Source organism: Rhipicephalus microplus, chromosome X (assembly GCF_043290135.1).
Source record: "Rhipicephalus microplus isolate Deutch F79 chromosome X, USDA_Rmic, whole genome shotgun sequence".
NCBI classification, from domain to species: Eukaryota; Metazoa; Arthropoda; class Arachnida; order Ixodida; family Ixodidae; genus Rhipicephalus; species Rhipicephalus microplus.
The window spans coordinates 151,886,270-151,901,724 of NC_134710.1; the positions used below are offsets into that span (position 1 = coordinate 151,886,270).

A 15,455-nucleotide genomic window follows, 5' to 3' on the forward strand; every position below is an offset into this window, starting at 1 on the left:
AAGGCTCCCGCCTGGACAGCTAAGCATTAAAAAAAATTCTTCAGTGGTCAGCACACATTTTATTTTGGTCACTGATTTCCAACCACATGAACTCCCATGAAGTCCTCGACTACCTTTTTAGCTGCATGAAGAGGTTTATCACATACAAGAAATACTTGTTCGGAAAGCTACAATAAAATATTTAGTTACGATTGATGTAAATATATTCAATCTATAGTGCGGAGAGAGAGTAAAATGCAATGGTTTTGTTTGGAAAACATTTATACACCGAACAGCATCAACACTTTGCAAATTGAAACAGGGCAATTTCACTTAGTGAACAGCACTTTTAATCAACTGGTACATATGATATACAATATTCGACAAGCTCCATATTTACATGACTCGAGAGTGGCCTCACAAACAAGGCTACAAAATTAAAAATATTTGAATGTATATTTCTTCAGCTGGAGAAGGAAAGAAAAAAAGGTGACTAGATCCTGTACAGGTAGGTGTCCTACATGTTGCTGGGATACAACACAACCATCTAGTGAAAACCCTGTGCAATAAGTCAATGGAATTAATATGGACATGCAGTAGTGACAGTTGAAATAGTGACAATATACTCAACAATTCTTGGCAAGAAAGAAGGCAACACCAACAAAGTGTTTAGTGTGAACAATTTGAGCCAGTACATCTTGACGAGAGATTATTCTTGCTTACTTAAAGGGCAAAGGTACCTAAAGTTTCCAGATCTCTACCGTACAGAATGGGGAAGACTAAAACGAAACACAGCTGCAAGGTAACGTAGAGCCGACTGTGCCTACGGAGCAAGCTCTGGCTATATCACTTCAAAAACTCCTCCGTGCACTACAACAGAATAGCCATAAGCATTTCAATCTTTTGCATGCACGACAGAAATGACCCTCATGCAGCATGCAGAAACAAGCGCAAGCATTTCTTGCTCTGCATAAGCAGCGTGTCTAGACCTTGTCATATAACCTTGCTGTAGCTTGACTGTGTAAAAGCGATTATAAAAAAAAGAGAGAGAGGAGGCTACTGACATTACCTGCTTCATACAAAGCAAAATATCTAACAGTAGTGTAACTGGGCCATCAATGTGCTTGCGAGATAGAGCAAATCATACCATGGTAGTGAGTTATGGAAAATATTATTTAACATGCAAATTACATAGCTTTAAGCACTATTTATATGCCACAAATACTTTTTCTCGCATATAAAATATTGTTATAAAATTCAAACAAAATTAACACCATTTGCAGAAATGTTTACAGAACTTGCAGAACTGCTGCAATGCAGTTTTTAAGGTACCTGCCAATGCACTGCATCTTCGTGCGGCCAAAATTTTGGGCCTTGCACAAGAGCTGATTTTTCAGCGAAAATACTTGTTTACATATTATTGGCCACCTAAGTCGAAAAGCAGAGCGGCTAAAAACAGATGCAGGTTCAAGAAAGGATTCGAACAGACACATAGCAAAAGATGCAAGCTTTTCCCAAATGAACTTGCAATTCGTAATTGGTGTTTGATACTGTTTGTCGATCTGCTCTAGTGCTTCAAAAATAACTATAGTAAAAACTAATAACAGGCGTGTTATGCCTCTGCCTTTTAAAGGATGCCAATTCCTGGAGAGTATTCAGGGTGTGCATTGTTCAAGAGGGCAAACCGAGTCAATACACAGAACTCTAATTTGTGGTTCTCCCAAGATAATTCGGGCCATCCCCCAAGGAAAGGTACCATTTGTGGAACAGCAAAAAATGGCTACTCGTACATCTTGTAGAAATTACATATGTTTTGACAAAAGGCATAGCCAAACAGTGTAAAACAGAAAAACTACACTCCACTGCATACTTTCTGTATTCCTCAGTCAAAACCCTGCACTTGCGCAGCTTGCATCCTTAGCTAGGTAGACGGCTCAATGAGATCACACAGATGGTAATGTCTCTGTTGTCAGACTTCACAAGAGAAATATCTAGAGCATGCAATAAAGAGGAAAGGGCAGATGATGCTGATTTGTCATGGCTGAGCTGCTCTGGGCATGTCGTGCCTTTGTTAACTGTGATAACTGAAGGCCTATATAAAACTGCCATAATTGGTAACACCTTTAGGCATATGGTTTAGCCAAGCTACTAAGTTTGTAACTAAAAATACATCATCACTTGCTGGACTAAGCAAAGCACTTACTAATTGTTTATCATTAGCTACTTCATGGCGTATAGGCTTTTATAACTTTTACTGTTGAAACCCGATGTAACGAAACCTTATTTCCCGGTATAACGAAGAAATTTCCATTCCTTGAAAGGTACCAATAGGATTCAAATTTTAATCGACTAAAATTAACAAAACTATCATTGCACCAAACCAGATCTAATGAAGGTTTTCCAGAAATAATTTAGTGAAAAATTCAGTGACTTTTTTTCTAATTTTGACACACACTGCCTTTTTTTGGTCTTACACTCTAACGCCATCACACTAAAACATCTAGCCACCCTATTCTCGACCCTAGTTTCATTTTGCCGAGGTTTTATGCATAACTTTACATGGATGAATGGACTGAACAGTCTGTAGTACTCTCCTGCATCCAAAAGCAACAGATAACACTGGTTGGTACTTCCTTGCACAATCATTGCGTTCATTCTCATCTTTGAATATCGGACACCTGTCCTGGCTTCAGGTGACTGTACTTCACCTGCACTGCCCAGACATGGGAGGTTGCATGTCCATGCCACACTCTCAGACGTTTTGCACGAGCAGGCACAGCTTGTTGTAAGTTGAATTCCATGTTAGCTTTTGGGTGCGGCTACTTTAAATTTTAAATTTCTAAGGACTGAAAAGTCTTGTTTTTTTCCAATTTTATGGGCTTCCAGATTTAATGAAATAATTCGAGCACAGTCATTGCTTCGTTAATCGGGCTTCAAATGTATAGCCATTATAGCATAGCAAGCTAAACGTCAAATAGTGTACCGGCTTTGTTTTCTTCATAGCAGTACCTCAAAGTACCGAAGCAGTAATCGTTCGAAGATTCAAGTGAACATCAAACCTTGCCACTATCTGTCCACATTATCAATGAAAGTTGATAGTGAAATGTACATGACAATACAACAAGATAAGGAGTTAAGACAAGCTCGTGCACAATCACACACATCCAAAAAACTGGCACAAAACAAAGAGTGTGAATAGCCCAGCACTGACCCATCCTCTTCTTCACCTTCTAGTTATTCTTTTATTATAAGTGCCTAGACAATTATGTATTAATGTTACATCCTTAAGTTGAAACAAAAGGTGAATAAAATATTTTTGGCTACAAACTGATTCTTAGCACCTTCCTGGTCATTGCCCCAGATTCGATGATAAAATATATGCATAAAACATTAAGAGGGACTGCTGCAGGTTGTGTGTTGGACAATTCCTGGTGAATGCTGCCATATTAATTGAGCAAAGCAGTAATGGTCGGCAAGAAAGCCATGTGATGTGCGAGAAAAAATATATCTTAAAAAATTCAATTATAGCTTGAAACAATGCAATTTTCTGCTATGAAGTGTCAAACAGCACTGCTACATTTGCACAATGATGAGCCTTGCAAATTGTTCACAGCAGGGATTCAATGGTTGCTGTTGTATTACTGTCTGGCTAAAAAAAAGAATGATTCCAAACTGTTTTTCAGTGATTCGGATACTCAGCAGTTTGGGAGATTAACTTGTTTTTAAATTTTTTTTAAAAGACTACTCAACTAGACTGTGCACTGAACAATGAAACCAATTACTGCAATTATTCCAGCTGTCTTCAATATTATTATTTGTATTGTATGACATGCTCAGACTGATGTCATTGTCTTGCATGTGAATCAGCATGGTATTGCTACAAGCACCCTGCAGTACTGCAGGTGCTTTTTTTGGCTATACAATAAAACAAAATGAAAAGTAGTAGCTTGCTTGGCACCATATGTTAACTGTTGCATACATGTTCAAACGGGCAGGATACACATCTTGTGCCATCTTTTTACAGTTGACCCTGTTTACAAACAGTTCTTAACAGTCTCGTTTGAACTAGTCATGGATACATGGACATCGAAGGCATAAGTAGGAGCTGCCAGTGAATTCAATTACAAATAGTGAAATCACTCGCAGATTCTGTGGTCAAAGAGCACTCTACCACAGGCATTCTACACACTGTATGACATAACTTTTGCAGAACTTAAAGAAATAAAAAAGAAAGAAGGAAGGAAATACCATAAACAGATTTCTTGGCATTCAAAGCACACAAACCATATAACAAAATCAGAACACAGTCTCATCACTGCTCTTCGACCTGTAAAAACCTCAGCAATCAATTGCATAAAAGATGAATGACAATTATTAATATTCAATAGCAATTGCTCACTGTACCTGCCAATTCTTAAAGTCATGTATATTTCATATAGCCACAACTGAAGCCAATGTCTGGAAAGTATTACAACCACTATCTTTCCACTGCACAAGATATGTTTCAGGCAGTGTGAACTGTACAATTCAACAGCAGCTGTCCACTATAGGTGATGTAGTGTAATGCCACAAAAATTAGCTTGGCAATGGCAGAAGAGAAAGATGTGCTAATGGCTAATCAGCTACCCTACATTTTATATTCTTGCAAAAACTGTTTTCAAGAGTGGCATGTCAAAATACGCAGCTGGAGTAAAGCTACAAATGTACACTAGACTTCACAGGCTATAGTCACAAGCTGCGTGAAGTCAATAGAAAAAAAAGGGGGGAGGTACAGGGGCAGGGCTTGCGTAAATTTAACCATGTTGTAGCCAAAATAAAGGTTTCCTTCTTTTTCCGTTTATTTAACAGGCAGTCACAGCATTCACAAACCTAGCCACATGGCTTTAAAAAGAAGTTCTCTTGTTTTGCTTCATACTAGGTCATAATCTGGCTTGAGAGAAACAAAAAGAAATACCAAACATTTATAAAATGCAACCCAAAAATAGTGCCCGAAATTTAAACCACTCCAGTTGCATTTTGTCCACATTTCAAAAGCATCCACACTGCACACATGTGCACATGAAATCTTGATTTTGAATAAACCGGAAAATTGCCATTGCACTGTCTATTACACTGTGACAATGCCAAGAGAATCAGACTGCATCTTAGCAAAAGATGATAGTTCTTGTATCCTTGTCAAATACTTCATCATAAATAGAAACTGTGAGTTTGCATATATTAGAATTGATTGCCATGCCACTTTCTTTTATGAAATCATCTCAAGCATAAATTGAACTGTTCCCCTTTTTTGCCGTAAAATGCACATTTTTGCCTTTTTGTAATAAACCTTATATGTCACATTATCATAGTGATTCATATAGATAAATGCCACCTTATTAAATGCCCCATATCTGACTTCAGCTGAATGGCAGGCTATATATAACTTTCGAAGAGATTATGCACGAGCACTAGCACATTGCGTAAGGGTTGTCCTCACATGCAAAAGAGAGAAGAAAAAGCTAGGTGCAAGATATTAGCTAAGTGAGATAGTTCAGAAAAAAAAAAAGAAAATCATTTTGATAATTGGCAGACAGAGGAAGTTTTTCACACCTTTTTAAATAATGGGGTGTGGCATCAAAGGGCTCAATTAATGATAAAATTAATGCATTCTTTTTCATAGAGTAGGGCATAGACGAGAAGAAACACATTTATTAAATTGTCTTTCTATGTGAAAAAGCAAATGAAAAGGGAGGGGGGCTGGATTGAACCACGAGTATGCAGAGCAATGCGATGCCAGACTGTTGTTGGCTGGCACCTAATTCTGCCCTTCAAGAAAATGGCATACAAGGTGTACCTGTATGTCTTTGGCTGTAGCAACCAGCGAACAAGCAGCAGGCTTCAAGAAAGAAAAGCCTCTGGTATATTTATGTTCCTTTATTAATTAATTAGTGTGAGTCCTTACTTAGCACTAACTAAATTAAGGCTACTAAATTAATACTAGGAAAGAAGAGCAAATATTAAGGGCTTGTTTTTTCTTGTTCGACACAACATTAATGAGAATAGACAATGCTGTCAAAGAAAATATAGGGGATGTTAATAGTAGTAAATGCAATATAAATGTGAAGGGAAAAAACAAGTGGATGAAAAGATGAATTGCCGTGGACAGAAACCAAACCTGTGATCTTCTAATAGAGCATAGGACACATTATTTGAAAGTAGCAGGTTCGGTCCCTGCCCATGGCAAGATATCTTTTCGTCCACTTTCTCTTTCTTCACATTTATATTACATTTACTACTACTAACATCCCCTATACTTTTCTTGGTATTATTGTCTGTTAGTTGACATTAAATTAACACTAGCTTTTTAGAGCAAAACTAAAAACATTTTCATTTGGCATTACCTGCACGGTTATCTTTACCCTGTCAAAGGAACACCACAAGGTTCCATGAAGGCTGATGCAGCACACTGCTTAGATGACATAGCAGCACTGCTCCCAAATGGAGTGCCAATGAATTAATTATTTCAATTAGGTGGTGAACGTGGAATGCACTGATCCAGTAAGTACGTCTGGCTGTCCTGAGCTCTCCTTCAATTCGATGTGTGCAGCAACAGTAAATGTGACAAGCTCATAAAGTTGTTAAACAGCCCTGAAGTCATTACAACCTTTCACCATTTTAAAATCCAACACCCCTTTGAGAAAGCCTGAATCTGTGCCTGGACTGTTATAGATTCACCCTCTTTGCAGGGGCATATCTGCCAAGTTCAAGGATTCTGAATCCGGGAGACTTCTGCAATGCGGGGAAGGGGGGGGGGGGTTGCCACGTCGAATTATTTGCCCCCATTTTTTTGGCACCAAAGGACAAAAATACATAGCAAAAAACAAAGGGGGGATTCCAATCGCAAGCGCGAAAAACAAGAGAAGGGGGGTCCCAATTGCAACCACTGGCGTTGCGGTTTTATATTGGCTTGTAGTGGACGAACACACGAGGGTAGGGTTTCCCACTAAGAAAGAAGTCTCAAAGCGAGAGCGCAAATACTCCCAAAATTTTGTGTCATAAAAACAACTAGCAAAATCAATTTCTGTCGAAACAACCTGCGCATGTCTTCCTGGGACACACGTGAACGGAAGGAACGGCGCAGCTGGCTGCCACGAAAGTGCGGGTCAAAGCTTTGCTCGCTACTAGATTCTTTTTACAGGAATGCCAAAACACTTCTACCCTTTACTGCCTTTAATCTATCGCTGCGTTAGCCGCGTGCCCTTAGAGCTCGTAGATCACTTTCGCATCACCGCGACCGCGGTTTTGTGTGCGGCGTTTGCGACAAACCGTAGTTCCATTTTCAACCCGCTGCGCTAACTGCACACGTGACTTCAAAACGAAGTTGTTTTATGCCATATATGACCGCATCTGCCAGTGTTTTTATCCACAGTTTGCGGAAAGCAGCGTGGCTTTGACTAGTCGAGAGTTGCACGCGCGCACTCTTTTGAAGTTCTGTCAGTTACGCCGTCGCCATACATGATCGTGTCAAGAACAACCGCAGTTAGCAATGATAACCACACACACTGTAGAAAGCAGTGCGTGCGCTTGATGTATGCATAATACCAAAGCTTCGAGCACGCTCCTCTTTGCCTTCGTTCGACAGTTTTGGTACTAAAGTTTATATCATCCGCTGTGATTAGGAAAAGTGTTCGGAACGTGCATTCGAATTTTGGCCCAATGGACACAGTAGAATTTGGCTGGGGAAGTTCACAAACTTGTATCTGCCGCAGTTCGAAGAAAGCCTGAAGCGGATTGACCTGCATTTTTGTCAATGCGGCTTGAGCACACGCAGAAATATCGATTTCCGGAAGATTTTCATAACAAACATACAAACGGAAGAAGCAGTCGAAATCCGACAGCCTCCCGGACAATCTGGGTGACTTGGCAGGTATGCAGTGGGTTCACTTGATCTGGCCAATCTATGATATGTGCAGTAGAATAATTTCGTTTCCAACGCTTTCTTATTGCTATGAAAAAACACACGAAGTTCACCACAAGCAGGAATGCAGCAGCCACAGTGAAGTAACACTTGTCAAAATTCAAGGTTATGCATGAAGCTAGAGTAGTTTGTTGGCAGACCAGTACTGGTACATGTGCAAGCCGGAGACAGTTCTTAACTGAAAGAAAATTTCATTGTTTTTCAAATGTGTGAAAAAAGCTTGCGGGCAAAACATTGACAGAGTTTGCAAAATATAACTTAATGGGCAGTATAAACCACAGTAAACACATGCTTGCCAACTACACACATCACGTCAGCCACTGTTCATATGTGAAGATTCTGGGTGGGTCAAAACATTCTGGATCATGTAATAAACATTCAGCATACAGTGGGAGAGCATACATTGAAGTGCCAGCCCCTTCTTGCCTGAAAACTGGTTGCACTTGCAAGATTGGCCTGCCATATGCCTTTTCCTCATTGCATGTTTTCTGCCTCTTCAAAAGCTCTCAGGGTTTTTGCACTATGCTAATGCTATGAAATGATGTTACTCGAGACAGGTTTTGGGGCAGTGGATAATTAAAGAGGGTGGAGGGCAGTACTATTGTTTGCATGAGAGTGACATTGCGTGTGTGACTGATTTTTTGTGTATCTCTACCACAATATAATATTTTGATACAGTTAGTACACTGCAAATATATTAATGTTTCCTAGAGTGCTCTATAACTCTAGTATTAAAATAGTAGCCATAAACATAAGTATTAAAAATTTAACAATAAAACAAAAATACTGAAGGTTTCTTCAGGTGGCTGCGAACAATATTTGCTGTTTCATGCAAATAGACAACTTTGCCTTTCTAAAGAAATTTCTGCATTTTAGCTGGAACACCTTCAAAACTAGGGAAACAACACAACTTTTGACTACACTTTGATACTCTACAGGATACAATACGTGAAACTTGTGATCATGAATAATAAAGCAATATTTGTGAAATCCGCAGCAATTCAATCAAGTACCTTTTGTACAGTTCAGAGTGTCATATTTTCGAGGCCTCAGAACTTGAAAGTAGAGTGACATTTCAGTGTGCACACACCACTATTATGGTGCTTTAAAGGTTTTGAAAATGTACAGGCTTACCTCTACAAATGAAGGCAATGCTGCATATTGCCACTTAAACTAAAACAAGATCGGCTGCAGCGGCCCCCGAAAATTTAAATGAATGAGTACACTGATGTCTTACTAATATTTAATGCCTACTTTACCAAATTTAATTTAGATTAAAACAGTATGTGCACATTGTGGTTTGTAAAGGAGTTTTCAGTGTGGACAAAGATATCCATGTTGTTTAAACAATGATTGCCACTGCATTTAAACATGCCTTATTCAGCGTGCTGCAACAAGGCTTTTGAGCACTTAATTCAGGTGAGGAGGGAAATATGCATAGCAATTCCACAACATGCTGCTTGACAGATAAAATTTGTTTTGTGAAAATCAAAGAGAAAGCAGGTATTTCTTTCAAGTCTTCACACCTTTAAGTACACAAGAAATATATTTTTATAACTCTCCATACTGAATGAAGTTTTACATAAAATTCTACACATATTGTGCATTCAAAATTGTATAGAAGACCACCACAAGGCTCTTACTAACATAGTTTATTAAATAGTTTATTACTGATGGAAGTTCCTTCTTTTTCTTTTACTCTCAAAGCACTGCTAGTGCCAAAAGTAAACTGAAATTCTGCTATAATGTCCTTGTAACTACTAGCTTTCAAATTATTGATTTTCTTAGTCCCCGTAAATAAATTAAAGCTTTTTGTTTTTTGCACTCCCATAAACCACCGGTGACATCTTGGCTGTAGACATTTACAAGACCCACAACTTGACAGAAAAAGCTATGCAATGACAGCAGAGCTTTGATAACAGAAGAATGCCAGTCTTCTACAGCAAACAAACAGAAGCTTCAATTATTTTGCAGCAGTACATAGCAGACAGACTACTACTGTTCACTCTACCCTTGAACATCAGATCAAAATATGAGTGATAATGCACAAAAGATTAAAAAAATAATTCACACATTTTCAAAGAGCTGTTCTGACACAAGTAGGTTGTTTAGAAGCTGTGCCTGTTTATGTTTCAGCATCCATGAAAAAAGATTTGCTAGAAAAAATTTGAGCAGTTTCGCTACATGCAACACTTATGGCCAACCAAATGTCTTATCCACTCATGTAATTTGCATTGAAAAATGACAGTTACAGGGACTGTGTGACATGCACAAAGGTACCACCTTGGCAGTGCACTTTTGAGATACAAAATGTAGTGGAGAGCAAGTGAGTGTGGCACACACAATATAAACCAAGGCTCTTTTAGGAAACTAAGCTCTTAAAAACTAATGGTGCTGGGGGGAAACTGCACAGGTGGCAACCTTATCCGCTTGGCTGTGTCTAGCTCCTTACAGTTCAATCTAGCATTTGAATGAGTTAGGGATGGTTCTGTATCCACTACTCTTGGCAAAGAGCTAGAGCACGCATAACTGTACAAAAAAAAAAAATCTGTACAAGTTTTTGCATCCATTTCACATGAATGAGAACACTGCTGAAAGAATTTATACCAAATTCTTTGAAAAATGCTGAGCATGCAAAGTCCCCAAGAAGAATTGAGCTTCATTCATACCTCATATGCTGTTCATGTGTCACCTTCTATAGTTAATGAAGATAGTACTGAGTCTAAATCATCACACCATAATCAGCCTTTTTGTTATGCCCAAATGATTTACAATTTAATGTGTCTTGCACGAGCAGCTTTTATTTTATGCTTGCTAATTCTTTTTATTACACCCCTGCTTTTAACTTTCTCCAATCCTCAGCTGCACTAACCATCTTATGGTACACATTTGATTGTAAAACTGATTAATGATTATCTGCCATACACATTTCATGGCCTTCCTAGCTCCATTGTTTTTTCTTCCTAATCTCAACTTTAATATTAGTTGCCAATTGTTCTTCTTAATCTCAACTTTAATATTAGTTGCCAATTGTTTTACGGTCCACTTTGCAGTCTTCCATGTCTAAATGAATAAATACTGGAGTGCAGATGGCTTCAGCCAGATGGTCCTTTTACAACAGAAGTCCATTGCTGTAAAGCTTTGTTCATAGTGAACCTGTGCTGTGCATTTAATGCTCAGAAACTGCACAGTGGGTTATGAAGAACTGGAGGGATTCTTTAAAGGAACAGTGACACAAGATTTCGAGTTTGAGATTGGGCCTTGATCTGATAGTTTGGTATTCATGTTTTTTTGCCAAATCATGAATTGTGTACATTGCATGGAAGCTATTTTATTGTAAACAGCATATGTGAACAGCGTATGTGAACAGTGAGTGAACAGCGTATGAAGGCTCAACAGGATGTCCAGCACACTGCGACATCACCAGTACTGTGACTCATCGCCCTCGAGCACTGTGTGAAGATGCACTAGTAATGATTAGGTTGACAATTCTAGTGTTGTAATCGTGGCACTGACAAGCAACGATGCCTGGCAACAGCTTGACTCCGATTATCTGGGTTGGTTCGTCTCAAATTCAGTGTCTTCACCACACTGCTTAGAATCTTTTCTTGTGCAATCATCATTGTGTGATAATTCAGAGAAACAATCTCAACTGCATTATATCCAAATATATTGCGAAAAAGTTGTGCGAGGCTTACACCAGTGGCTTTTCAAGTACTGCAACAAAAAATTTTTATGTCATGGACAGTTACAAAGGTTGTTTAAAAATGCTTTCAGGTAGGACTGCACATGCAATATACATCTCCTGTCCACACATCTCCGATACGGATTGAATGTTTACCTTACACACCCACAGACTGTGCTGCACTTCGGAGGTTAATGATGACATGGACAGCTGTGCGCCAACAATGTCGTTTGACAAGGAATGAGATATGCGGAGCATCGTCAGCACGTGTGTTTATACGTGTGTGTGGCTAGGTGGTGAAAGGAGGCGAGCGCTGTAGAATGTAAGAATCTGAAGAAGCAAACAGAACTTCGAGTAACGAAGAGGGACGTTGAGGACAATCATTTGTATTGAATAAAACGTTGGCTATCCTTAGTTACAGTACTACTTAATTTTTAAGTTGGCTTCACTTTTTAAACCGAGTCAGTCCATTTTTTATAAGAAGGCTAACTTTTGAGAGAATAATGGGTGCTTCGCAGATGAGTGCATCACAGAAACTTCACAGAAATTGCATCACACCTTAACTGATACTGACACCTATCTTTATGTTGCACAATCACATGGGGCCCTGATTCAAAAGGTGCACTCTTAACGTCGCCAAAACTTGGGTACCCGTGATTTAATGATTCAGCGCAGCACTAGTTTCTATGAAATTAGGCAATAATCTTGAGGAATTTCAAAAGATTGTGAAATTAGCCATAATAAATTGTACTAGTATTAATTACACTATACATTAGGGAACTTCAGATTTAATTTTGGGACCATCAGACAGAAAGCTACTAATTAAAGCATAAAGTCCCAAACATCAATTTTGCTGTCAGTGCTCCTCTAATTTTCTAGCAAACAAGCTATAAATAAGCTTGTTTGCGTTTCACCAAACTGAAATGAGGTCATTATGGTTACCAAATGAACCTGCGATCTCGTGCTCAGCTGCACAATGTCACAGCCATGAAGCCACAGAGATAAATGTTTTGTCAATTTGTGCCTGCCCAATCTTGCAAAGATTTGGTCCTAACACTGACATCTATTAAGCTGGCTAGAAGAACTTATTGCCTGCTTAAAAAAAAGTTAAGGTGACTGCATAGAGGGTAGTACCGTAAAAACCGAAATGTAGGTCGAATTAAAAAAAAATTAATGAAAAGTCATCCCTCGTCTTATATACCGGTTATTAGCAGAAAAAAAAAACATGGAAGTAAGTCTCACAACAATCGACAGTTAAGTCGAAAGCCTCCATTGCTATCGTGAGCATCAGCAGCGGCGCCATTGGGCAAGGCTAGGCAAGGCCTACGGTGTTCTATCAACACCATTTTGCCTCGGTTATCAGCTGTCAGTCTGCTGTTTTCATTTTTTCATTTCTTTCAGAAGTGAGTGGTAGTCGGCGGAAGTTTCACAATAGGCTTTAAGAAAAATGTTATCGAAGCGCACGGCAACCTGGTAGTGCAACAGGAATTTGGTGCATCAAAGAAAAGCATCCAATACTGGAGGAACCAAAAGCAGCGCATAGCATGCTGCACCAAAAACGTTTCGTGGACAGACTTCAGTGCACCCTGAACTGGAAACACTATTCGGCGAATTTATCCGGAAGCTGTGTGCAAGGTGGCCAGCTACAACAGCGAAGAGCATCCGCGTGAAAGCTTTCGGGATAGCGCACGACTCTGGGCCACGAAGGTGCAATTCAAGGGATCACAATCGTAGGGTGCATCAATTTATGAAGTGGAAGGGCTCTGCGCTGAGGCGGCGTACTTTCGTCTTTCCGCAAATGCTGCATCAGTAACGCATTGGATGGAATGGAGGACGATACACTCTGGGACATTACTAGTGAAAAACAGACATCGTCGTACTCAAGTACAGACGAGTCTGAGTGAGAGCACTTTGTGGCCTTCTGGCATTTAACTAAGTAAGATCAATGTCCAAATAAAAAGAAATGTCACCACAGTACAGCTGGTTGTCATGCATTTACCAAGGTAAGAGTGCGCCGCAATACTTTGCGATTTTTAAAAATTTCTTATTCAGTTTGGAGGGATCGACCTACATTCCAAACTGACCTATTTTCCGGTTTTTACTGTACATTAATTTTACAGGATAGCCTTTAGACTATGAGCAGAATGTTTAAATATTGAACCCTCTTTTGAGAGGTATTATTTACAGTTAACTCTGCCCAATTTTTGTCCATGATAATTGTTTTCAGCTCTTACAGATATATTTACTGTGTGAGACACACACATGTGACCCCATGATTCTCACCAAAGCAACTCTCAGTGTTCACAGAAGAGTAAGTTGCTAGACAGAGTAAAAAAAATATGTAGTGCTGCCCTGGCCATTGATAGTGTAGATGGAGCGCCATCAATAGACACTTCTAGGTGTCATACGGTCCCTGTAACACCATGGAGTTCCATTGAAACTGGCTGCAGTTGCTAGTCACAGTCTTTTAAACCAGTCAATAATAAATTTAACACATTACCACTCAAATTGCAGTCACAACATCAAATAATTCTTAAAGTAACCTGTCAGAAATTATGCACCACTTTTACAACTAACATTGTTCATACAGCTCTTAGCCACACGTCTTTATCCAATTTGGTACCTACAATAAATGTGTAATGAAAACTATGAAAGCATGTTTCCATTGTTGAAAACACGCAATGCCTTCAGTGCAAGAAACTAACAGGGAATAAAATAAAAGTCAGAACAGCTTTACAAGTATCATTAACGCATAATTTCATTTCGAGCTGCATGCCGCACTTTTTCCTACAGTATGCCACATTTCTCAAGCAATCGGCTGAAAGCCAGTCGACTCTGTAGCGGTTGCATTTTTAGGCATAATATCCCCTGAATTAAGCAGCACTGCCGGCAAGGCTGTAGTCTAGAAGCTAAAGAGATGCTTCTATCCGCTCCCGGATCTCGCTTCGGCACATGGGGCATACCTCCAGCTGTATGGCACATTCACTGCAGAAACCCCTGAAAAACAAAGAGGCAGTGAATGCGATATCAATATTTAGTTTCGCAGCCCTCATTCAATGTAATAAACATTTCTTGCTATTGCATTAAATAACAGTGAGCACCATACATTATAATTGCAACAACTTTGTTTGAAAAATGCATTAAAAAATTCAAACATTATACGTGGTGTCCCAAATGTTGTGCACCAAAATTGTTGAAAAGAATTGCAGTGTGGAAAGAAAGCCTACTACTATATTCATTTGAATCTGGGTCAATAGTCTTTTTCGAATTTCTTTGTATCAAACTCCAGGGTCGGCTTAGATTCGAGAATTTTGAAAAAAATAGTGCACAACTAGCACCACCTAGGTGGTATTGTAGCCGGGCCAACACCTGGCTAAAGCACTCACGCATGGAGGAAGGAATAATTCCTTTCTCCATGTGCACACGTGAGGCTGCCATTTTGATCTTTGTGGCGAGTCTTGAGGTGAGCCGTTTGCCAATTTGAGTCGCGCTTCGAGTGGTCTGTGTGCGACGTAGCTCAATAGTGCCAAAGAGGCAGTGCCATTACAGTGCCGCTTATAAAAGGAAAGTTGTCCTAGCCACGGAGTCGTCATCCAATGTTAACGCCGGGCGGGACCGCAGCATGGGACGACCATACCAATGCGCTTGATGGCCCCGGGGATTGTGCACTGTTTGAAGACAGTGACAGAAGACTCAGCAACGAGGGAAGCAGCAACAACGACTTGGAATGAGTGCGACCTCGGCAAGCGCGGCATCTTTATGATTCAAATAACTAGAAGCAGCGTGGAAAAAGTGATGACAAAGAAACACAACAGGACTAGCGGTTGTATGTTC

At 39.6% G+C, this 15,455-nt stretch overlaps 1 protein-coding gene across 1 annotated transcript in view; it reads right to left on the minus strand.

The window, feature by feature from the left end:
- Positions 1-243: 243 nt before the first annotated feature.
- LOC119177039 (RING finger and SPRY domain-containing protein 1) overlaps positions 244-15,455 on the minus strand; it is a 70,637-nt gene continuing 55,425 nt past the window's right edge. Inside the window, exon 15 of the mRNA XM_075878014.1 lies at positions 244-14,618. Coding sequence (XP_075734129.1) covers positions 14,531-14,618 — 88 coding nt within the window. The 3' untranslated portion in view covers positions 244-14,530. The remainder of the gene's footprint in view (positions 14,619-15,455) is intronic.